This window comes from Vanessa cardui, chromosome 1 (genome assembly GCF_905220365.1).
Source record: "Vanessa cardui chromosome 1, ilVanCard2.1, whole genome shotgun sequence".
NCBI classification, from domain to species: Eukaryota; Metazoa; Arthropoda; class Insecta; order Lepidoptera; family Nymphalidae; genus Vanessa; species Vanessa cardui.
The window spans coordinates 4123708-4150136 of record NC_061123.1 but is presented as its reverse complement, the minus strand read 5'-3'; the positions used below and the strand labels follow the sequence as shown (position 1 = coordinate 4150136).

Below are 26429 nucleotides of genomic sequence, written 5' to 3'. Positions count from 1 at the left end.
AGTACGTGTCTTTCTCGTCCTCTGAAATATCTAATAGTTAATTTTGGCATATGTATTGAGTGTTATTTATGTTGTAAATTTTTATTAATTATTATTATATACTTTTTGTTTCTATTCTAGTCCCTTCCTTATTGTTGTTTAATGTTACTGTTCTATTGTACTATTTGTTATCCAGCAAAAAAAGTTAAAATATAAAAAATGACAATTACTTTAAAGTGTCAACAATGAAGAGAAGTCTTTCATCTCTACGGGGTTTTATACATTACTCTTGCATATTACAATTGATACGTTCACATGCGTGTCAAATGATTCGGGCGTTGACGATAAGCAACTGAGATGGATTCGTGTTACATTACAAGAAATTTGCATTGCTGATAATAACTAGTGCAATATTCGAAGTAACATTACAGATGCTCGCCATATTGAACATTACTCAGCAGTCTATAGATTGTCTGCGTTTTATATAACAATTATAAAGCAATAAGATTTAATTGGAATGTAATTAAAATCATACAGATAAGCGTGAAGTGAATATGAATTCTTTTTTTTTCAATTAGGTTTTCAGGAACATAGCATGTTGTTTCCTATTATAAATCGTGTTACAAAGGACAGTTTACTTTAAAATGTTAACTATATTAACGTAGAAAACTAAATAAAAGAAGTGATCACAAATTGGAATTAAATCGCATCATCTCAAATCCTGCAGCGCGCGAGCTTTCGATGACATTATTTCCTGACAGTAATCACATTTCGATCTGACGTCGTGCCAGTCGCTTCGATTAGTCAAATATTAAACTTAATAATAACTGAAATATTCAATTGTTTCAAATATATATCCTGACCAAGCATTGAACGAAAATGAGTTAGTTTGCACATTTGCAAGATGGCCCAGTGGTTAGAACGCGTGCATTTTAATCCATGATTGCGGGTTCAAACCCAGACAAGCACCACTATATATAGTATATATATTTATATATGTGCTTAATTTGTGTTTATAATTCATCTCGTGCTTGGTGGTGAAGGAAAACATCGTGAGGAAACCTGCATGTGTCTAATTTCATTGAAATTCTGCCATATGTGCATTTCACCAACCCGCATTGGAACAGCGTGGTGGAATATGGAAGAGGAGGCCTTATCCGAGCAGTGGGAAACTTATATGCTGTTACTTTACTTTTTTTACTAATTTATCTTACTTTCCTATGAACCTAACGAATCACCACATTTTTACATACTTCTATGGTACAAAAAGGATCACAACACCTACCCTCGTTTAATTTTATTATTATCGACATATTCGAAATTTTCTAAAAAAATTGATTTTCTGCAAAATAATTACAACGAGTATAGATTTCTAAAAAATAATTAATAATATTATATTATTTATAAGTAGATTAGATAATGTTCTCGTATAACTATATAATATTTAACTTACATTAGTATAAGACATGTATTTAGCTACTTTTGTAATTTGGATATCTAGTTGGTTACTAATCTAATAAGCTGATGTTATCATCATATTCACCAATGTCTCCTCAGAAATGATATATATAGTAAAATGTTATTCCAGCATTCGATAGATAAATATATTAAATCCTAAAAGGAAACACTAAAAATCGATACCAGGTAGGCATAAAAATTCAATAAGCCCTCGCTTTACGTACACACAACTACATTGTAGAGACGCTCATAGTATATACGCAAATGGAATTTAATATAGAGGCTTTTCAAACATACTCTATGCCAGGGTAGATACAAAACCATTTGTGGCAAGGACAACTATCATGTTATATACATAGGTATCTCGTATTGCCTCGTTTGAAAGCCTAGTTCATAGGGTTTCATAGGGCCCATTTCGAGGTCCTCATTTCCTCTTCTGAATCCTCGTTGGGAAGCCGGTGTCGAGAAATTAAGATATATATTAGTTAAAAAAATTGACAAAGAATTTAAATTCATATTTATTGCTAACCCGCCCCAGCTTCGAACGGGTGCAATAATTATACTAAAAAAAAATAACAGATTTTTTTTAACTGTTTTAAGGTGTACAATACTTTCGTACATAATTTTTATCTATTTTGTAGGGTTCATCTAGCGTTTGCAATGCAAGCGCAGGAAAATGTTTATATAAAAAAGCAGGGTTTCTCTACTATATTGTGCATGTATTGTACAAATAAACCTACCACTTATCACTCACTCACTCACCCAATTAAAAGAGACCGCATCAAAATCAGTTATGTACGGACAGACAGCGGTAAGCGACTTTGTTTTATTCTATGTAATGATAAATATATTCAATAATTACCCAGTGTGATCATCAAGGTCAGAAAAGCCATAATGATTTTGTTTGCATTACTGACATTTTTGGTCATAAGCCAGTGGGTCTATATAGCGAAATTATAAACAAAAGAGTAAGAACTGGGAATTTCGTTACTGATACAATTTATGTATCAGTAGCTAAGTATAGCACGTGGCACATTATTCCAAGCGACAAAGCAATGAGCGATACAAACTTACGACCTACAGTTCCTTGTAAAACTCCACAACTTATAACTTCAAAATAAGCGAGCAGTGATTTTAAAATTAGTTACACTTAAGTTTGTATAGCAGTTTCAATTTTGTAATATTAGTTTTCTTGATAGAAATTTTATACGAAATTTTACATTTTAGAAACCGTAGTAAATTTTCTTAGGGTTTCACAAGTGCGACCATTTGTAGCAAAGATTTTGTGTTATTGTAACACTGTTATTTCATAGTCATTTTAAATAACAGCCTGTGAGTTTCCCACAGCCAGGCTAAAGCCTCCTCTCCCTTTGAGCTGAAGGTTTGGAGCATACTTCACCAATGCGGGTTGGTGGAATGCACATGTGGCAGAATTTCTATGAAATTAGACACAGGTTTCCTCACGATGTTTACCTTCACCGCCGAGCACGAGATGAATTATAAACACAAATTAAGTACATGAATATTCAGTGGATTGCCTGGGTTTGAACCCGCAATCATCGTTTAAGATGCACGCGGTCTAACCACTGGGCCATCTCGGTTGTCATTATTAATTATAATCTATGAATTGTAATAAATAATAATCAGCACATTTTTTTTACTTCTTTCAAACCTTACTTCGCCATTTTGTTCGTATCTACTTGATTTAAAGGCAATCTCTTGCGATTGCAGGATATAAAGTCGCGTTATTTGTTTTTCCACGAACTACGCTTTTTATTTGCTATAAATTGAAAGCAACGTACAAATCAAGAAGATTCTTTTAATTTGATTTCATTTATTTTAATATATTAAATTACCTTATTTTCAGTATTTCCATTTATTTCTTCGAATACTTGTACATTCGTTTCATTTGTATACAATATACACATATATAATATACAAAGCTGTATTCATATTTATAATTAGCTATATATTTTCATTAGGTAATAAATCTTTGTAGAAGCTTGTCTGGTTAGGTGCCGCCTACTCATCAGATTTTCTACCGCCAAATAGCAGTACTCGATATTGTTCAGTTCCGGTTAGAAAGGTGAGTAAGCCAAATACAGGTACAAAGAATCTATATAATATCTTAGTTCCCAAGATTGGTGGAAGAGAATTGGCGATATTAAGGAATTTTATTATCTATTGGTGTTAATGACCACTTACCATGAGGTTGCCAGCTTGCTCATTATCTATCTATACAATAAAGAGAGTTGGAGTGTCTGTTTCTAATATTAAAATAGCCCTTATTTACAACAATGTACAAAATAACATTTTTTACAATTTTTGTCTGTCTGTCTCTTTGTTCTGGCTAATCTTTAGAACGGATGGGCCTATTTCGACGGGACTTTCACTGGCAGTTAACTGATAAAATAAGGAGTAGCTTAGGCTACAATATAATTTCTTTTTGTTAAATTCAAACGCGTACAAGGTCGCGGGTACAGCTAGTTTATAATACAATATTCGTTACATGAATAAAGATAATTAAAACATATTGACCAAATAATGTCGCAAGCGTTTGGAATTCGATAGCATTCTTAACTAAATTGGAATAGTATTGTCGAAACATTCCTGTAATAAAAGTACAAAGGGGAAAGAGAATTGAACGCAGGAATAGTGAATGTGAATAAAGAATCAAATAAGGTTGAACTACTATTAACTTTTTTTTTTCGAACATGTGTTTTCAGCTGTATTTTAATTTACGATAATAAGGTCTGACTGAAGTACTTACTCCAACTTGAATGTCCAAAATATTTGAAATATTTAATATACTTTTAATTTATTTATATATTAATGATTCTTTACGGATTAAGTTACTTACATAAAGTTGTTACACTTAAATACTAGACATTTATATGTTTTATTAGCTATTTGAATATATTTGCACAATATATTGTACAAGAAAATTAAATTCACCTCTGTCACATCAAAGTCAAACCGTCAAGTCTTAACGAAATGTGGGTGAAATTGCACAGCTTAGTCCTGCTAATTCTTCTAATATTATAAATGAGAAAGTTTGTGAGGAGGTATCTGTGTTTGTTACTCTTACTCGAAAAAAGTACAGAACGGATTTGGTTCAGATTTTACGGAGATATATGTTAGACATCGTAATAACACATAGACCACAATTTATAATACTGAAGCCAGGCCGGGTCGCTAGTCACCAATATACATAAACTATAACCTTCTCCAAAACGCAGTACATCTTTTAATGTTTATATACGATTTATTAATATTAGCTAAGGAGTTTTCGGTTAAATTTATGAACAAAATGTCTCTTCATTGACAGTTTTGATATCAAATTAATAGCAATTACTCACCTTTATGTATTACTTATTAGTACAAAATATCAAAACTATGTATCGAATTGTTTATTTCGTCAATTTATGTTTTTGTTTTCCTCGAATTTCCAACGTACATAATGCACCGTCATTTGATCATTTTCACCTTCCATAATTCGCTCGCCATTGTCATTTTTCATGATTTAATCCCTTTTGACCCACTTGACGAGGGTACGCACCCTCTAATATATATATATATAGTTCAGTTAATGGAAACTCAATTTTAGTATACAAGCAGTATTCCAAAAAAACAATAAGCCCTAACGTTCCACAGTGGAATTAAGGATTCTTCTTCTTTTAATAATATACTTCGTTGCTTACATACATAAGCTTGCCCTTATCCCTTATTTGGTTTCGGCATAATGTATGATATATGAAAAGAATTTGCCAGATTTAGACCAGACACGAACTTGACACTTGAAGGGAGGCTCTCTCACTGGTAATACTTTTGCTAATGATTCCCTTACAATATAGGGTTTGATAAGTACGGTTGTAAGATTCTTTCGAATATAAAATAAGGTTTCTGTAAGGTCTCTGAGTCAGCAAGCTCAATCGAACTCAGTGTTCACAGTTTGACGGTTCTACGTACAATGTTATAGAAATATATCAATAGTCCCATTGAGCAATGAATTGTTTTTGAATTTTGAATGCTATCAAAAAAGTTATACATATGGAGATATGTATTTATTGCTTGAACGCAAACAATAGCAGCCTACGTATGTTTTGAGTCATCTATCACATGCCATAGAATAGTTGTCGTTTTAATAAAGCTTTTTTTAAACAGACTTCAACGTTTTTGTTTGTAGAAGATCTACAAACAAGCTTGAATAAACTCTAATACTAAATATCGTAGTCAGTGCTATGAACAAGAGCAAGATAAGGCAGGTCTCTTTAGATACATGAAAGAACTTCGATTGGTTAAAAACAAACATATTTTTTTAAAATAATTTTAAATTAACATGGTCATTTTTATTATTAAAGTTATTAATTTCGGGATACTTATCATGATTTTTATTTTTGTTCACGAGAACAAGACATTCATAGATAATGTCGAAATATCGAGCTCCATTGAACAAAAATAAAAAACATGCTAAATATCCCGAAATTAATAATTTTAATACATTTTTAATTATCTTATCTATTAAAAATGTCTTTGTCTAGACTTATTAAAAGGCAATTTTTAACGACATTTTTTTATACGGATCATAATATAAGGTGTTTATAATTTTGTTCCATATGGTGTTTGAAAGCAAGGTAGGACACAATTGTGTCAACTCATCCGTTGAAATGGTAATCCCATTACCCAACACTTTAAAAAGCGTAGCGTAACGTAAATTTAAAGAAAAAACCTATTCATTCAAATACACTTCATGGTTTATGTATTTTAAACGCAGTCAACGTGTGTGTGTAGTGTAAGACGAATATTCGCGCCGTTAGCTCGAGCCAGCACTATCCGCCGCGGCTATTCTCCGTAATGACGACCGTTTCTTTGACATAAGACGAAGCCATTGTGTCAACTCGTATGGTGACCCACAAGAGGGACTTACACACTTAACTTGATCACGCTATTACACTAACGTCTTTTATCTGCCATATTACACTACTCACAACGATTCGACTAGTAAAACATTTATTTATTTATTTAAAATGTAAAACTGAATACATATCATTATAGGACATTATCAAAAATATTTATAACCTTTGTTATAATATGTTGTATATGATATATTCCAAGCAGGAAGTATTGTAAACTCACTCAGGATGCAACAAAACAAATCCACCATGTCTGCAATCAAAAAAATCAAAATCAAAATAAACTTTATTAAAGTGGGCTTTTACAAGAACTTTTGAATCGTCATATAACAATTACGTGAATCTACCACCGGAAGCTATCACATTAAAGGTACGTAACTTAAATTATTAACAATAACGTAATTGTATCGTAGTTGTATAAATAAAATTGACCAGGTTCCAGTGATTGAAATACTTCAATTTTGCATATGTGTTTAAGCTTATAATTAATTTCGTGCTCGGAAGTGAAGGAAAATATTATAAGTAAATTGCACGTGACAGCTGAAACTCTGCCTCTCATCAATTCATAAGTATAATAGTTTCTGATCGCATACTATCACCTTGTTTTATTACATTATTCTCTAGATAAATTATAATACAAACAGATAATATATCTTAATGATTACGAATTGAGATGGGATTCTCTAATTTGCGCTAATGCGAGACAATTTGGAGGAACGAAGCACCGAATGTGGTTAATCGTTAATGTGTTCTCATTTCCTTGCAAATGACAATTCTCTTCTTAGAAACTTAACGCTCTCAACGTCTATTATTGCAATTTTTCATTCAAAATTAAAAAAACAAACATCATATTTAGTATCAAAAGATGTATTGGCTCCATATAAAGTGTCATATTTTAAATCTTTTATTCAGATTTTTATTGTTCTTTCATTGGTACGGTCGTGTAGGGAGCAACACGAGATATACTAATTTAATACGGACTTAATAAACTTTAAGCAACTATAACTACCATTTGCAGGCTAATTATTTTAGTAAATTCATTTAATAAAAATAAAATAACAATTAATACAATTATATTCTTTATTAAGCGGATTTCATAAAAGTGTAAATATTTATAGCAAGTTAGTAAGTCAAGAAACATCTTAATAAAAAAACGAAAATCATTAATATAATATACGGAAAATAAAAAAAGACCTAAAATTGGTCCTTGAGGAACACCTAATACATAATACAAGCAGACATTATTTCAAGAATCGTATTTTGCTGAAAACTTTGACAATGAATTTATAAGATCAAAAGTTTAACCAATAGTTGGAACGTTTCCTCACTCGTGGTAATGTATTCATAAAAGTCTGTAATACTTTTACAAATTCTGGGACGAGTCGTTACAGACACAGTCAATCTCGATACTTTTTCAGCAAGATGTTCGATGATATGTGACTGGTCTTACAAATCAGTTGGATAGACTTCGATGTTTATGTAACGCTTTTAAGTAGTATGGTTTATATTCGAAAAATATTCCCCGACAAAGTGAGGACAAGCAGTCTAAGAATTAATGAAAAGAAAGTGTAATTATTAAGATTACCTTTTTTCATGGTATAGGTTGGCGGACGAGCATATGGGCCACCTGGAGGTAAGTGGTCAACATCACCCATAGACAATGACGCATTGTCAATGTACCACCAACCTTGGGAACTAAGAGGATATGTCCCTAGTGCCTGTAGTTACACTGGCTCGCTCATCCTTCAAACCGGAACACAACAATACTGAGTACTGTTATTTGGCGGAAGAATAACTGATGAGTGGTGGTACTTACCCAGAGGGGATAGCACAAAGCCCTACCATAAACAAAATCTAATACAAAAAAATACATTGATATTAACATGTGTTATAAGTTTAAATAAAACTATTTATAACGGATGAATCGCGTATATTAATTATTTTTAAACATCCCGACGTTTGTGTAATCATCGCGAAAATTTAAGACAACATTATGTGTTATAAGTGTATCTACAGATATATAATATCATAACCACAATTATGGTTCTCAATTATTATTATTAATAGATTAATTACGTGTTTACAAAGATAACATTGGGATATATATCTATTAGCATTTATATCATTTCGTATAAAGTTTTTTTATCCAGGTGTAGTACCGGCCGGGATAATGAAGCACGTCTGATTGTATATGGCCTCTCATCTTTTATTCATTTAATATTATTAGGAAACAAATATTGGTTTTGTTTTGATGGTTGTATTATACATTCAATATTGAATTATTTACGTGATATATAAACTCATGTGTTAATTTGTTCGTGTGTGTGTAAATGAGAATGATACCATATATTTTGCTGTCTTTAAATGTGTGTGTGATAATTTCCTATGGAACAAATTCGGATGTAAAACCTCCTTTCTCAGCCCCGAGGAGCCCTTACGGCCAGGATACAAATTCAACAGTTCAAACCAGACCCAATACTGAATATATTCCGGTATCAGGAAGTTCTTCTTGATCCCGAGTTGCCTGAGGCAGCGTGGTTTAGTAATCATGGCTATGGATTACCCTCAGAGCAATTCTGGAAGCCATATTAATTTAATACTATTCAAAATATTATTTACGTAGAAAAATCTAATTTGACAAGACCGAGCTTTTTGCGCATTGAATATTGAATTTGAGATTATAATCAAATCTCGAACACAATGGTTGAAGTTAAACTTCGTTGATTTTGCTAATTTACACGAGTTGCATGCAATATATATTTATCATCAAACATTAATAACTTTTGTGGCTTAACTACTACTGTATATACATATAAATATATTAGATTAAAGGAAAATCAATAATTTTAGATAAATTAAATTAAATATATTTAATAATTTATAAAATAACACGCTTCAAGTGTATTACATACTATATTCAATATTACATTTTAATTAACATAAACGAACCATGTTTGATAAGCGATATTAATATTTAAAATAAATACTTTACGTTTTATGCACACGACGAAAGACTAAAGGAGACATGGCAAAAGTTCTACTGCGAAAGAATTTAAATTTAAGATTCAAAATAAATTTAAATATCCCTAAGAGACAGAAAAGAAAGTAGCTCCATATTCCTTCTTACAAAATTATGAACGAAAACGAATACTACAACATAAAAAGTTTATATGTTAGTAATATATTAGTTTTAACGCTTACGCTTGTTTTAATAACGAAGTCAAATGATTTTATTATTGAACTAACTTGTTCGAGATTATTCTAGAATACAAGTCAAGTGTCAAACGAAAAAAAAACCTATATAGCCAGTAAACATTATTAAAGACCTAATTATTGATATGTCATTTTGTAAGACCCAATGCCTTATGACATTGTTTATATTAGACAGCTCTAATGATTTTAACAAATCCAGGTCAGCAATTTAGGCATAAGTGTAAGAAAATTCGAACTTATAATATGAGTATAGATTATTAACTACTATAGTTATGTATGACTTTATTAGCAATCATATTCAATGTTTGAGGCACATTCATATATATCTTTCTATACATTATACATTGAACAATACTGACGCGAAATAACCGCAGTATTCCGCAATTACATACCAACATTACATTTTTATCTTGCTCATTGCGGAATAAATCGTTAACATAATGAATTTAATAATAAAAGACTATTTACACAGAGTGTTATTCTGTAATTCACTTCGTATGTAACTTGTGAAATGTTGCAAGCCTCTTACGGTGATATAGATTTTTTCATACACGAAGGATCGCATCTCAAGTTTTTAATTGTATTAAAAAATGTATTGACTTTATTCTTGTATTCTCATCATATACACACTAAGATATGTATCTTGTCAGCACGAGCAATCACACTAATGCACGACCGCCTTCAACTAGATTTCGATGTGTGTGTTCTATTAATGAAATTAATATTAAGACATATGACGAAGAAGACATAAGATTTTAAAAATTCATTAGAAATAAAGCCGAGATGGCCCAGTGGTTAGAACACGTGCATCTTAACCGATGATTTCGGGTTTAAACCCAGACAAGCACCACAATATATATGTGCTTAATTTGTGTTTATAATTCATCGGTGGTGAAGGAAAACATCGTGAGGAAACCTGCGTGTGTCTAATTTCATTAAAATTCTGCCACATGTGCATTCCACCAACCCGCATTGGAACTGCGTGGTGGAATATGTTCCAAGCCCTCTCTTTAATGGGAGAGGATGCCATTACTTTTATTAGAAGTAAAATATACATGTGACATATACACAACTACATATAATAATAACGAAAAATTGTCATAGATACATTTTTATTTTATCGATCATTTAAAAAGGTAAAACACTTACATTATTTGGATCTATATCGTGGCTTCAGCCGGCGTATGCAATGTAAGCGCAAAAATTGTGTTTATTTACGACATCATTTTAGAAACCCCTAAAATTATCAGTAAGTCTACTAAATTATGCATGTATTATACACGTAAAATTTTACTTTTCAATCAATTTATCTATTAAAAAAGATCAAAGCGTACTCAGGGACAGACCACGGTAAACGTCTTTGTTTTATACTATGTATAGTTAGGTTTATAATTGCGAAAAAAGCAACAAATGTAAGAAACATGCATTTCGTATAATTGCTTTAAAGTGTAGATAAAAAGTGTTAAAACCGTGGGTCACGAGACAATAGCGACGGTGGGTCGACCCGTTTTGTTTGTTAGACAGCACTTAAAGCCTTATTGTTGTTCTAGGTCACCTGGGACGTCTGTATCCGCGGTGAATACATTCAGAAAGTGGTGCGGAAAGAACTCCGCTACGCTTAATCCGTTTATGCAAAGTTCAAACCTTTGTATTACTTTCCATTGTATTTTTATGCATTGAAATTTGTTTTACGAACTAGATTTAGAATGTAAAAACTGTTTTTTTTTTATTGTGACGAACTGAAATACATGTCCCTAACACACGTTTACATTCTAGTTTTGGTTACATAACTTTTCGCTATGCCTTATTTTCTCTCCTAAATATTTTCGTAATACCATCTCAGGTATTGATTTATCTTTCCTCGTATTAGAGAAAGCTGAACTTTAATATGTTATACGATTAACTGCAACATATCTCATATATATCAAGTACAATTTGCATGGGCAGAGCAGAAATGAAATGAATGAATGAAATGAAATGAATGAAATATACTTTATTGTACACCAAGCAAAGTACATAAACTTTTAAAACAGAAAAAAATAAACAATGTTATACAGTATACAATCGGCGGCCTTATCGCTAGAAGAGCGATCTCTTCCAGGCAACCGGTTGGCATAGGACATTATAATAAATAAATAAATTTAGGGTGGAGGTGTACTATAATACAAACATAATAAAGTAGTAAAAATAATACATACATATATAATGAGAAAATACACACATAACTAGTAAGAAAAACATACACACAATTTTAAAATAAATGAGGATTGGAGGAGGAGAAAGGTAAGGGATGAAAATACGATTTCAAGTATCAATATAATATTCGAAAATGCGACGTTTAAATATTTCAAGGGATTTAGCTCGACGTACCGCTAAGGGCAAGGAGTTCCATAAGCGTGCTGCGTTAATAGTAAAAGATTTTGAGTAACAAGTTGAAGAGTGAGAAGGGATACTCAAAATTAAATTATCCTCGGAGCGCAGAGAGCGACAATGAGAAGCGCCAAGGAACTTAAATCTCTCTTTTAAATAAAGAGGAACTTTTGGATTGAATAGGATACAGTAAAGAAATGATAGAATACGAGTATTCCTGCGAAGGCGGACTGGAAGCCACTTGAGCTTTTTGCGAAATTCAGAAACATGGTCATATTTGCGAAGCCCAAATATGAACCGTATACAGAGATTTTGAATGCGCTCAAGTTTATTTAGTTGCTCCTCGTTTAAATCGAGATAACATACGTCGGCATAATCTAAGATTGGTAATAGGAGAGTTTGTGCTAACGTAATTTTGGTAGGTATGGGCAAAAAGTATTGTAACCTACGCAGAGAACCAATCGCCGAAAACATCTTTCTACTCACTTCGGTAACCTGCGGAATCCATGATAACGTTTTATCAAAGATTATGCCCAAGTTTTTGACCTTGTCTTCAAAAGGAATAAGAACTCCATCAAATTTCACAGGTGGTAGATTAGTCCAATCAATTTTCGGTAATAACTTTTGACTACCAATTATAATGGCCTGCGACTTAGTTGGATTAACTGTTAGACCATGAGTTTTACTCCAATGAGAAATGTGTGCTAAGTCATTGTTGATTATGCTTATTGAGTTTGGTAAGTCATTTACATGCGACGTTAGGTATAGCTGAAGATCATCAGCATACAGGTGGTAGAGAGAAGATAGATGTTTAGTTATGGAGTTAATAAATATTGAAAATAAAAGAGGGGACAACACGCCACCTTGGGGGACGCCAGCATTTAGTACACACCAGTTGGAATAATTATCGTTAACACGTATACGTTGCCGACGCCCGTCCAAGTAACAATGAAACCAGTCAATTACTTTAGGAGATATGTTAAGAGACCTTAAGAAAGCCAGCAGAATATCATAGTCAACACTGTTAAACGCATTGCTGAAGTCCAACAATGTCAACACAGTCACCCGCTGCTTATCCATACCAAAACGAATGTCATCGGTAATTTTGACTAATGCAGTAGTCGTGCTGTGACCATGACGAAAGCCGGATTGGAAAGGATTTAAAAGATTATTTTTGGAAAGGTATAAGCTTAACTGTTGATGTACCAGTCGCTCTAGGACTTTAGAGAGGAAAGGGAGAATAGATATTGGACGATAATCAGTAACACAGGAAGGGTTGGGTTTTTTAGGTATAGGAATCACTTGAGCATCTTTCCATGCAGAGGGAAATTTACCCGTGGTTATAGAGTGATTAAGAATGGACGTGATTATAGGTGTCAAAAGGTCAAGGATAGGAATGATCATCTTGCGACTAATGCAGTCAGAACCAACAGCATTAGAGTTGATACTTAAGATGTTTCTCTTAACATCACTTTCAGTAATTAGACTAAAAACAAAAGGAGAGAAATCTGGAGTGGATGAAGCAAGAATTTGATTTATTGTACTTAATTTCGTGGCTCCATCTATAACAGCCGAGGATGAGAAATGCTGATTAAGCTGATCGAGGTCACAGTATTGAGAGTAATTTTCTTGACTAGCTTTCCCAACTCCAAGTGATTTAAGGAATTTCCAGACTTTACTTGTGTCATCTTCCTCTAAAATAGATTTATGAATGTGGCGTCGTTGTTCGTCTCTACAAATCCTGTTGCAGTGATTTCTAGCTTTCTTATATTTTTCCAGATTTACGTCGCTCGCATTACACTTATATTTAGCTTTAGCGGCGTTCTTTTTATTTTGCAAGGATTTTACGTCATCTGTAAGCCAAGGAGCAGGAAGATGCTTAAGTCGGACTGGTCTAATAGGCGCGTGTACGTCGTACAATTGGTTCAAAAAGGAATTGAAAATTGCAACCCGATCATCAAGAGATGGTGCAAGCAAAACTTCTTGCCAGTCAATTTTAGCTGCATCCTCTTTCAGACGCTCTAAGTCCATACCAGCAAAATTACGTTGCAGAAGAATTTTAGGTTTAATTTTAGGAGGTTTAATCTTGTAAGATAGGAAAATAAGGTCGTGATAAGAGAAAGCTGCAGCAGTGCATTGACCATGCTTTTGAACATAATCAAGAGAAGAAACAAGAATAATATCTAGAAGGGAAGGAGTACAATTTGGAAAGAAGTGAGTCGCGGAGAGTGGGAGAATATTTAAATTAGATGCTTCCACCATGGAGCTAAAACGAGTAGAGCGGACGTCATTTCTTAATAAACACGTGTTAAAGTCGCCCATAATAATTGCGTGCTTATATAGGGGTACGTATTTATGTAAAAGATCATCGAGAGAAGAGAAATACTCGATCGATGAACTAGGATTGTAGTATACCCCTAGCAAAACTTTAGTATGAGCGAAAACTACTTCTATCAAAAGGTGCTCAGCATGGGGATTAGCTTGACACTGCGACTGGTCAATAATATTAAATGGTAGGTGCGAGCGGAGATATATTGCTACACCACCTCCAGTGCGTCCAATACGATCGTTTCGTACGAGGTGAAAACCTGGAAGGGCGTATGAGGTAGAAGGTAAGCAAGGCTTCAACCATGATTCTGACACTAAGATTGCATGTATGTTCTTATTTTCAAAGGACGATACTAAGTCGGGATAATGTGCAGGAATACTCTGGGCGTTAATATGTACGATGTTAAAATTTTTCAGTACGTCTGAGAAGTGAGAATCGAGGGTTTCGCTTAAAGTAGGAATACTAAGAAGACTGTCGTCACTATTCAATCCATGGGAAGAAGAAGACATAGAAAAAAATGTGTCGTCGTTGTCATCATTAATCATAATATTAAAAATACTATCAATTATGTATGTATACAGATATATTAAAATTTATTTATATGTAAATATTTAAGTTAATAAATAAAATAAATATAGATATATATATATATATATATATATATATATATATATATATATATATATATATATATATATACAATTACAATACTAAGCCCATAAGCCCACCAGCTACTTGAAGAATCAATTTACAGTAAGAGAAAACAAAAAAAAAATTTTTTTTTTAAACACTTAAAACAATAATTAAGTCTAGAGTAAAAAAAAAAATTAAATTATTAAGACATAAATGGAACATTACTATAATTAAAATTATTCTACAGTTATACAAAAAAAGAAAAAAAGTAAAAAAGTAAAGTTCTATAATTATCTATCTTTATATCTACTATGAAGTGTGCAAAATTACTTGCATCCAAATCATAACTGTCAATTGTCATTGTCATTGTAGTGCAGGTTGTCATAATCTACATTTGACTTGCGTGAATAATAAAAAAGATAATACATAATAAAAAATAAAAAAAAGGGTACTTTACGCTAAAAATTGTTGAAAAAAGGGAATTACGAAAACTAGTCCTGTATATTTACATCGAAAACTATTTCTTGATTACCCTTTTCGTTCGAGCAACAGGAATTTTAGCCACAGGACTTTTACTCGTTTCTACTGTCGTCGGTGATTTCGGTGTTTGTTGAGAAATAGCGTCAAGTTCCGCCAAAGACTCCACACGATGCTGAGACTCATCAGATGCAATAATATGTATCCAGCCATCCCGGGTCCAGCACTTACCAATGCCAAAACGCTGTCTGGCAGCAAGGAAAACCTCGTGACGGGACTTGGTTAAGAACTCAGATTGAGTAATTCCAGAGCCCTTGAGCTTCGTTTTGGCATACCAAACCTGGTTACGTATAGATTGTTCCGCGAATTTCACAACAATAGGTCTGGGCTTCTTAACAGATGAGCGACCTAGGCGATATGATGTTGTGATACTTGAACTGGCAAAGTTAGTTAAGTCCAAATGCTCAGCAACCAGACTAGTAATTCGCGCTTTCAAGTCTTCAGACTTCACTTCAGGAACCCCATGGAAAAGAAGCATCTTACGCCTTCTCCTCATCTCCTGGCGCTCTATTTCCTTACCGAGATACTCAACCTGCCTTTGTAAGGTGGTCAAAGCAGAGAGTATAAAACTTTGGAATACATTGAAGTCCGCAGCCAGAGAAGCAGTTGTCAATGGAGTGGATGTTTTTTGCAGATCATTTTGAAACGCTGTCATCTTAGTGTTAAACATCTCTGCCATTGATGCAAGTGAATCTTTGATAGCCTCCATAGTGTACTTGTGTCAAGTGTTTAATAAGTGGTACTAAGTGATTAATTGTAGGAATTAAGTCTGCTGGTAGGTTATATTAATCACATACACATAATATTACACTAGAGTATGAAAAAAATGTAAGTTTTTATATTTTATTTTAATATTATATTAGCACTATTGCAAAACACGTAGTTACGTTTTTTTGTCTCCTACCCGAAGCAGACAATATATATTTAAATCATATCTTACAAATTTCATAGTAATAAAATCCCGAACCTTACAAATAGTTTATATATTATTGTACTATACACAGTTTGCTGAAGTTAATGAAATGGTAGCAGATACAAAAAAAAACGACAATGTCTGTTTATTATACTAACACGCGTCGTCGTAATTAAAATTTTGTTTGTAATCAATATCGATATTAATACTTAAAACATTCAAGATATAAAGGAATATTCATGATAATATCCCTCAGTTTGCATTCGGCCTCACTTAACGGAGACAAACCAAGTTCCCTAGAATAGCGACAACAAGTGCGAGCTCAAACAAAAGAGTATTCTTTCCTTTATAACAGGATCGTAAAAGTCTATAATATTGAAGACATGCTTCTAGTACAAAAAAACGTTCAGAAACTTCTGTCATGACTTCGACTGGAAACCTTGAGATCCTTACAATCTACTAAACCAACGAGGCAGTCATAATTTTGAACAGTCATATAACTATGTACATCAAAAGGTAAAAAAGTAAAGTAAAGTAACAGCCTGTAAATTTCCCACTGCTGAGATAAGACCTCCTCATCCATTAAGTAGAGGGTTTGCAACATATTCCACCACCCTGCTCTAATGCGGATTGGTGAAATGCACATGTGGCAGAATTTCGATGAAATTAGACACATACAGGTTTCCTCACGATGTTTTCCTTCACCGCCGAGCACGAGATGAATTATAAACACAAATTAAGCACATATATATATATAGCGGTGCTTGCCTGGGTTTGACCCCACAATTATCGGTTAAGATGCACGCGTTCTAACCACTGGGCCATCTCGACTCTTTATTATTCGAATTTATTCATTCATAACATAATGATATAAGATCAACAAAATTGAATTCCACGAAACTAAATGATCAAGTACCTACATTCTCTTATGGCTGTATGCAGGTACATTTCAAAGGGAGATGCAGGATCGTAGTTATTGAACAGATATCTTCAAACAATAGACGTTTACCATCCGAGATAATTTAAATCGATTCGACCCCTTTTCGTAATTGACTCTCGAATTGTCGCCCTTCAATATTCATAGAATCAAAAGGTGATGAAATGAAGTGCTGATTTCCTATTGAGAAACATTAGCATTAAGATTTATATTTGAAAGTAACAGATAGAATAATTAAATGAACAATATGGATTTAATTTTTCGAATGTTACAAAGTCAGTTAATATAAGATAAATAAATAATAATAAAAAAAATATGGACGACATCACATAAATTAATCTAATACCAATATAAGTAGCTAAAGCACTTGTGTTATGGAAAATCGGACGTAACGAACACCCAACAAATAGCCAAGACGACATTGAAAACTAATAAACCTTCTACTTCGACTCGGCCGGGAATCGAACCCGGGACCTCAAAGTGGCGTATCCTTTAAAACCGGTGTACACACCACTCGACCATGGAGATCGCCAAATCTATCGAGTGTTTGATATAAATACAAGAAGCATATCGTAAAAACAATAACGACCAATCAGTGTTCTTGTGGTCCTTGAAAGAGAAGTTTTGGAACTAATTCCACCGCATTTGATGCGACAGGGTTTCAAAAAACAGCATATTTATTTTGATTCGAACAGATAAAAGGGTTAAAAAACTGTCTGTAACTTTGACGAAGTAACTATAGTCCAGTCAAATTACGGCTAAAAACGGGTTAAATAAACATGAGCGAACACAGTTTGGGCATTTTGAGGATTGAAAGGGGGGTGCACCCTGAGCTTAAATTCCAATTTGAGGGGCTGTAGTGAGGTCAGCTCAAGGTCATTTCGACCGAAACGCGTTTAATTCGATATCTCGAGAATGATCACTGTTAGCCAAAAAATTATAGAGACCTTTTCTTTTCCAAATTAAATTTACCAACTTTTTTATTTAAAACTTTTTTTTCTAACATTAATATTTTTCAACTTATGACTCCCGCAAGGCAAAAATTTCATTTTTTTTCCTATTTTTCGTCGTTTTCTCCCCAACCATTGGATTTTATTGAATTTTACCGATCATCAACGTAAAGATCTTTTAATTATGAACAATTTTGTTCTTAAACTTTTTTCTGTAGTGCCAATACTTTCGTAGTTATATATCATTTTACCGAGCGAATTCCGCGCCATTGTCGCAACGTGTATCCACAGACACACTGTTGCGTGTATTAGTGCAAGTAAGGAACATCTGTCCTCGATTTTTATACCTGGGGTAACCCTCGTCCCATGAAATCTATTTTTAGCCTAAGAAAGGGTCGGGGTAAAGGGGAGTGGAAGTGAGCATAACCGTTCAGTTGTTCAGTGTTTTCTTGGCTTCTACGCAGTGAGGATCAAAAATCGTGTATTTTCGGTTTTAGAATGTTGTGCTGCTGTAAAAAATAAAAATGGAACATTGCTTTATATGCAGCAAAACGTTGAGTGAAGGAGAAGTTATAACGGTGCAAAAAAAACGGATACAAACACTTATAAAAGCCAGCGTGATAAGGGGAAATAAGGAACATGAGCGCATGTTAACCTCTCTATCGAGTATAAGGTAATATTCATTATTTTTTGACCGTTATAAAAATTACTTTTCATCATCACAAAATTTTCCAGTATTTACTCCTGGTATTAATTATTTATTAGGGTGCATTCTTCGTGTCAAAGACATTATGGAGACGAGAGAGCTGCGGCGGCTGTTGTACGGCGAAGTCTGTCGTCAGACTCTTCGTCGTCATCGCGGACACCGACACCTTTACCCGTGCCACATGAAGAGGAATTCGATTTCAAAAACTCGTGCTTTATTTGCACCGAAAAGATTCCGGAAAACGTTCAAGAAACGAACCAACGCGTTCGCCTCAAACAACGAATTCGTATAAGTTCGGTAAAATCATTTTCAGCGGTGAAAAAATCCATATTGTCGATATTGGAGGGCCGAAATGATCAAGTGTCACAGTCGGTGAGTGCGCGTATACGAGAAGTTTCTGATGATGTTGGTGCTGGCGCAAGATACCATCACAAATGCTGGCTCGATTTAAAAGTTAAACCGAAAAGGGGAGTAAAAAGAAGACGCAGTTGTGAAAATATCGAAGACATTGTCGACGCAATATACAATTACATGCTATCGAATGATGATGATTGTCAATTTAAACTTTCCGACATAACCCACCAAATCGAGGGTGCTGAAGAAGTAGACTTCCGTACCATAAAAAAGTACTTAATAAACAAGTACCGCGATAATATCGTGATATTCGAACGACCACGTCTTGGCACATTTATTTGCTTAACGAATGCAGGTGCGAAAATTTTGAGCGATTCGTTTTATAAGGCGAAAAAAGGAAATCCAGCAGAAGAGAGATCACGTGTTGTCGAAGAAGCAGCAGGAATAATACTAGAAGATATTCGAGGCCTTTTGCTGCAAGACGAATTTCCTCCGATCGACGATTTCATGAAAAATATTGAGTCGACAATTCCACAATCGCTCAAAGTTTTTCTTCGCACTTTAATAATGAAATACAAGTGTTCAACGACCAATAAGTGGGAAACTATCTGCACTACCATCGCACATGCCATCATGACTGCAGTTCGACCTCGCCGATTTCATTCTCCCCTGCAATTGGGAGTTGCAACATTTCTGTACAGGAAATTTGCGTCAAAACATCTCATCGACATACTGTCAGCTTTTGGATTTTGCTCTTCCTACAATGAAGTGTTATTATTTGAATCATGCTGTATCCAGAATCATTCTCCAAAAATCGGGGTATATGGTTTTTCCCAGTTTGTCTTCGATAATTCCGATTTCAATGTTAATACAATTGATGGCCACAATACTTTTCATGTAATGGGGGGTATACAGTGCGTTACTCCTTGCGAAGCCGTCTCTTACGAAGCACCTGCCTCGCGGAAATCTACGAAATTAACTGCGGCGGAGATAGCAAAGTTCGGACACATCCCTATCGAGACATACGAAAACCGTTGTGGCCCGAATGAACTTTGTGCCCTCAACATCAATTCCATTCGTCCGATAAATCTGACGATTTCTCCAACGCTTGCCGACTTTTTATGGTTGTATGGCAAGTGGACTGTTCGACCCGATATTGGTGGATGGAATGGCTTCATGCAGCAAGTGATAGCTGAAAGATCATTCAAGAAAACGAGGGTGATTCCATTACCAGTCATCGATGCTCCTCCGTCCAAAGAAGACACTATTTATACCGCGTTACGTTTGGCTACCGAAAAATGCAAAGATGCCGGGCAAAAAGGATGTGTTGTCACTTTCGACCTTCCGCTTTTCATGAAAGCTCACGATATTATATCTGGCGTTGATTCGACTTCACCTGTCGGTAAAATAGTCCTCCGTTTGGGCGGGTTTCATTTATTGATGTCCTTCTTAGGCTCAATAGGAAACATTATGGATGGCAGTGGCCTGACAGAGCTTCTACAGACGATATACGCTGGTAACAGCGTCGTCCATATTTTGTCTGGACATGCATATTCTCGGGCTGTCAGAGGACACACACTGGTTCACCAATCGCTAGCCAAGATGATAATTGACAGCATGGAGAGCGAATTTACGGAAGAAGAGCGAGAAGAACTTGATTCGATTTTATCCGGGCCCGAACGATCCTACATCCTCGCAGAAGCCGAGAATCCTGTTGTTGAAGCCGCGTATAAGAAATTCGAAAATCAACTGAAAGTACTTGAAGAGCTGAGCCCGACCGGAAGACTTTGGATACAATACTTTCGTATGGTTACGCTCATGAAAAACTTCATTGAAGCCGAAAGATCGGGAAATTGGAACTTGCATCTTGACACCATCCAAAAAATGTTGCCATATTTCCACGCTAGTGGCCATTTCTTGTACGCAAAAGCAGCACATATATATCTGCAGAGAATGATGGATTTGCAAGATAAATTTCTTGATTTCGAGCTGCAAGATTTTGTTAATGGCTTCTTTACGATGCACTTTACGGACAAGTCGTGGTCAGGAATTATGTCCGACATGGTAATTGAGCAAAGATTAAATCGACCTATGAAAGTAGCTGGTGGACTAACGCAAGGACGTGGGATAAACTCTCACACAACATCCAGATGGATTCTAGGAATGATCTCAATGCTACACGTTTGTGACGAAGTCGAAAATTTTTGCGGCGTATTCAGCGCAACTACTGAGCAGCATGTTGATGCTAGACCGTCGCGCATTGTGCGAGATAACAGCGACTCAGAAAAACTGGACAACTGGTTGAGTGAGCGCCAACCTTTCATCGAGGCATGCAACTTGCGGTCACTAAGTACTGGTGCCATCGGCGACTCGACAATCAACTGTCATCTTTGCGATGAAGTTGGCGCGAAAATGTTGAACGAGATGATCGGAAGACCATTCGCGACGTACAAGTTTCAACGAAAAAAAAAAGTCCTTCCATTAGCTGCAATTACCAACAGCATCCGCGTGGATGACAATGCGCCAGTTGTTCCAGTTCAGCCGCTGTTATTATTCCAACGAATGACTCTGTCTGAAAATTTGCCAACGGAATTAAAAGAAATCTTAAAACACGAGCTGGCACCTTATCCGATGTCGTTATTCACACAGGAAGGAATGCGCCACGGCACAAAATCTACGTTGTATGATTGCTTCCTGCCGTTAAAAACACCTCCGGACTTAGGGCCGAACCCAAAATTCATTATTGACGGTGGATTTCTTCTACACAGGGTTGTGTGGGGCAGCAACGTTACCTACTCCGATATATGCCAGAAATACGTAGCATACACAAAAAAACACTACGGTACAGACGTAGTAATTGTATTCGATGGCTATCCCGAAGATATTTCCAACTTTGGCACCAAATCTGCCGAACGACTGCGCCGATCCCAGTTGAAGCCATGTGTGGATATAATTTTCACCGACAATATGACCGTCACCGCAACTCAAGATAAGTTTTTAGGCAACGAGAGCAATAAGACCAGATTCATCTCACTACTGAAAACGGTTCTCATCAAATCAGACATAGAGGTGGAGCAAGCCGTAGAGGATGCGGATGGTCTAATTATCAGTACGGCTAAGAGAATTTCGCAGGAGTATAGTGCTGCGGTTGTTATTGGTGAGGACGTGGATTTGCTGGTTTTGCTGACTGCAACAGCCGGCGCGTGCAACAACATTTTCTTGAGAAAACCTGGCCGAGGCAAATCGACGGACGCTACATATAGCCCACACTGCCTCAAACCGATATATGGGCCGAATGCCGCAAAAAACCTATTATTTTTGCACGCCATTAGTGGTTGCGACACAACGTCGGCACCATTCAACCTAGGCAAGCTGAAAACAATGACCGCATTGAAAAAATCTCCGGATTTGGTTTCGTTAACTGAAGTTTTTCTGCAAGACAAAGCAGATAAAACAACTATCGCTTCAAACGGCGAACAATTCATTTTGAATTTGTATCGCAAGGCGGGTGACACGAATTGTACAAATCTCAACGAGCTCCGATATAAGGGATATAAAAAAATGGCAGGCAGTGGGAGGGTTAAATTAGAATCCCTTCCTCCTACCTCTGATGCGGCATTTTTTCACTCGCTGAGGTGTTTCTACCAAGTACAATACTGGCTGGAAAATTATCTGGAACCCGAGGAGTGGGGCTGGCGTCGCACCCCCCGTGGATTGGAGCCAATAACGATGTCATTGCAACCAGCTCCGGATAATTTACTGAGATCGATTGCGTGCAAATGCAAAACCAACTGCGGCAAAGCGTGCGGATGCAGAAAGGCCGGCCTCTTTTGCTCAGTTATTTGCAATAATTGCCAAGAGAACTATTGTTCCAATATGGCCAAGATTACCGACGATGATGATCTTGACGTAATGGACGAGGACGACGTATGCCCCGATACCGCCAGGGCCTTTAATATTCACGAATCACTTCCATCGACCTCGGGTGCTTAACTTTCCGAATTTTATAACCTATTTTTTTTATCAATAAATGTGTGAAACAGTTTTAATTGTTAATTTACTTCTTACCCAAATTAACCGAAAAATTTACCCAAATTAAATACCCTATTTTTAAATAGTTTCATCGATTGACCTTTTTATATTGCGACAGTGGCGCGGATTTCGCTCGGTAAAATGATATATAACTACGAAGGTATTGACACTACAGAAAAAAGTTTAAGAACAAAATTGTTCATAATTAAAAGATCTTTACGTTGATGATCGGTAAAATTCAATAAAATCCAATGGTTGGGGAGAAAACGACGAAAAATAGGAAAAAAAATGAAATTTTTGCCTTGCGGGAGTCATAAGTTGAAAAATATTAATGTTAGAAAAAAAAGTTTTAAATAAAAAAGTTGGTAAATTTAATTTGGAAAAGAAAAGGTCTCTATAATTTTTTGGCTAACAGTGATCATTCTCGAGATATCGAATTAAACGCGTTTCGGTCGAAATGACCTTGAGCTGACCTCACTACAGCCCCTCAAATTGGAATTTAAGCTCAGGGTGCACCCCCCTTTCGATCCTCAAAATGCCCAAACTGTGTTCGCTCATGTTTATTCATTTCGTAATTTGACTGGACTACTAGTTTTTTATGACTATATATTGACATTTTTAATTCTCTTTATACAAATCTTCCTAGTCAGTCTTAGGTAGATGATGTAGGAGTTATATTTGATATTCCAACAAAAAGTCATTTGATTGAGTCATTATTAATCATCATTACATACTATAAAATAAATTCGCTTACCGCTGTCTGTCCGTATGTATGCTTAGATCTTTAAAATTACGCAAAGGATTTTGATGCGACTTTTTATAATACATAGAGTGATTCCAGAGGAAGGATTTTGTATATAACACATTACATACAATACAGTGAAGAAACACTCATATTTAAAATGTTCTAATTTGATATCATAAATAAGCAAATTATGTAGTTTATTTAGATAGTAATCATCAGCATTGCACCCGTGCAAAGCCGGGGCGGATCGCTAGTAACAACTAACTCGCACTGCAAAAATAACAAACACGCTTAAGATACTCTGGTTAATTAGTGTAACTTCACTATATAACAAAACATTGTTTACTATTCTTACGTAATTACGTTTTATATTATGGTCACATATTTTTATAATATTTACAAACGTAAAACGATTTGTATAAAATAAAATCATAGTTAATTTAATAGGTAATCTGTTTGCTATTAAATCGTCCGCGGTAATCCATCTATCACGGATGATTGATAACGCTAGGGGCTTAGTGTATGAAAATATGTTTATGTAACAAATAGTGAAAAATTGCCTTTTATAATGGTATATTTGGGTATCCGAACTCACGTTATTTATTTCTATTTGTAAGAGTAATATTCGTATTCGCCAAGCTCATTATTCTAATCACACAACTTCTGGGGAATTTCCAGGACTAATTTTTCACTTTCACAGATGTAATTAAAATATATTACACACGAAACCATATAGTATAAAACTAAATTTTAATTTCAATAATAATATAATATATAAATCATGATTTCTGTGATACAACAGAGTTTATATTCTCTATAAACCGATATGGTGATGGAGAATTATAATGAGCTTAATTTGTGTTTATAATTCATCTCGTGCTCGGCGGTGAAGTAAAACGCCGTGAGGAAATCTGCATGTGTCTTATTTCATCTAAATTCTGCCTCGTGTGATTAAACCAACCCGCATTGAAGCAACGTAGTGGATTCCTAGCCTTATTTTCAAAGGGATAGAAAGCCTTAGACCAAATGTAAGAAATTAACAGAGTGTATGTGTTGTTATATTCTCTATAATTATTTATTATTAACGCCATTTGCATTCAACGCGTTATATAATGTTCGCTTACATAGCCTAACACATATTTATTAAAGTGGGCCGTGGTTATATATTTCATTAGTTTACATTGTTAGTAATTAGGTAATTAACGTCGCACATTGGCCTAATATCGCCCATGATCAATTACTAACAAAATATGATATGTATTGAATCAAAATATGTCATATCATGTCATGTCATGCCATTGTTACAATAAAAAAGCCAATGTTAAATAAACGCGTTATAGTTTTTTTATTTTAACGTGACGGGCGTATGATAGAAATGTTCATATGCGAGCCAGCTAGGATTAATATCTGAAATTTTAAACATTGAAAAAATACAAATGTCTCTTGGGTTGAATTATTAGAAACACTTTAATATATATCTCATTACTTATATAAAAAAACTGTTTCAATGAATGCAACATCAGAAATACGTCGTAAGAAGTGCATTGTATGCAGCTATTTTAATATGTCATTAAAAGTATATTAATTTTAGATTACAGATTTCCTTCTCTACATACCTTAAAACATATCACACTAATACGCCGCGCTTATTACACGTAAAAAAAATAAGCAGATTTATTATACAATCAGTCCAATTATATTCTGATCAGATTATTAGCAAAAATTTAGCATTTCAAATCTTATAGGTATATAATTATTACATAATAATTGACAAATGACTGTGGTCAATCCCAAAACCTGATGTAATTTCAATTTCCAACAATTCCTCGTATAAAATTGCAAGTGATATTCATTAAAAAGTCGACCTCAAACAGCGTGCCATAATCCAATTATAAGATTACCCAGATCTAAAGTGAGTGTTTGAATATCGAATCCTATCTATGTTAGAGGTATAAAAGCCTATATGGGGTTCCGTACACATAATCCGTTCTGATGTTAATAGTTCATTATTCACTTGTTTTTAAAAGCGATAATGTAAACAAATCATCGGTATTTTTAATCTGTAGACTTAAATGTTAGATGTACTGCTACGTAATGTTTAGTCTCTAACTCGTTTGCATAAGCTGTGAGCCTTTTCTGACATTATAGATAACACTGACCAATAGAAATAACGAATATAAACCAAATGAAAAAAAGGTTATTTTTGAAGCGTTCTTTTTTTTTAAAAAAAAAAACACATAAAGCGCGCGCTTTTTTGTACTATGTATAGGTTCTATATAATAATATACATTTTCTTGCAATTACGTTAACAACTCATAAATCATAATAGAAACTCGTTTTAATTATTTAATTATTATTAT

General features: G+C 34.6%; 2 protein-coding genes across 6 annotated transcripts in view; both read right to left on the bottom strand.

The window, feature by feature from the left end:
* Positions 1-26429, bottom strand: part of LOC124539311 (solute carrier family 12 member 4) — a 448925-nt gene that overhangs the window by 366559 nt on the left and 55937 nt on the right. The gene's annotated exons all lie outside the window — the stretch shown is intronic.
* LOC124529794 lies at positions 15413-16335 on the bottom strand. The gene has a single exon (XM_047103739.1). The coding sequence runs from the start codon at positions 16139-16141 to the stop codon at positions 15413-15415; it is 729 nt and encodes a 242-aa protein (XP_046959695.1). The 5' UTR covers positions 16142-16335.

Bases quoted from the DNA above. Each gene is read 5' to 3' on its own strand.
- LOC124529794 (XM_047103739.1), bottom strand. From the start codon at position 16,141: ATGGAGGCTATCAAAGATTCACTTGCATCAATGGCAGAGATGTTTAAC.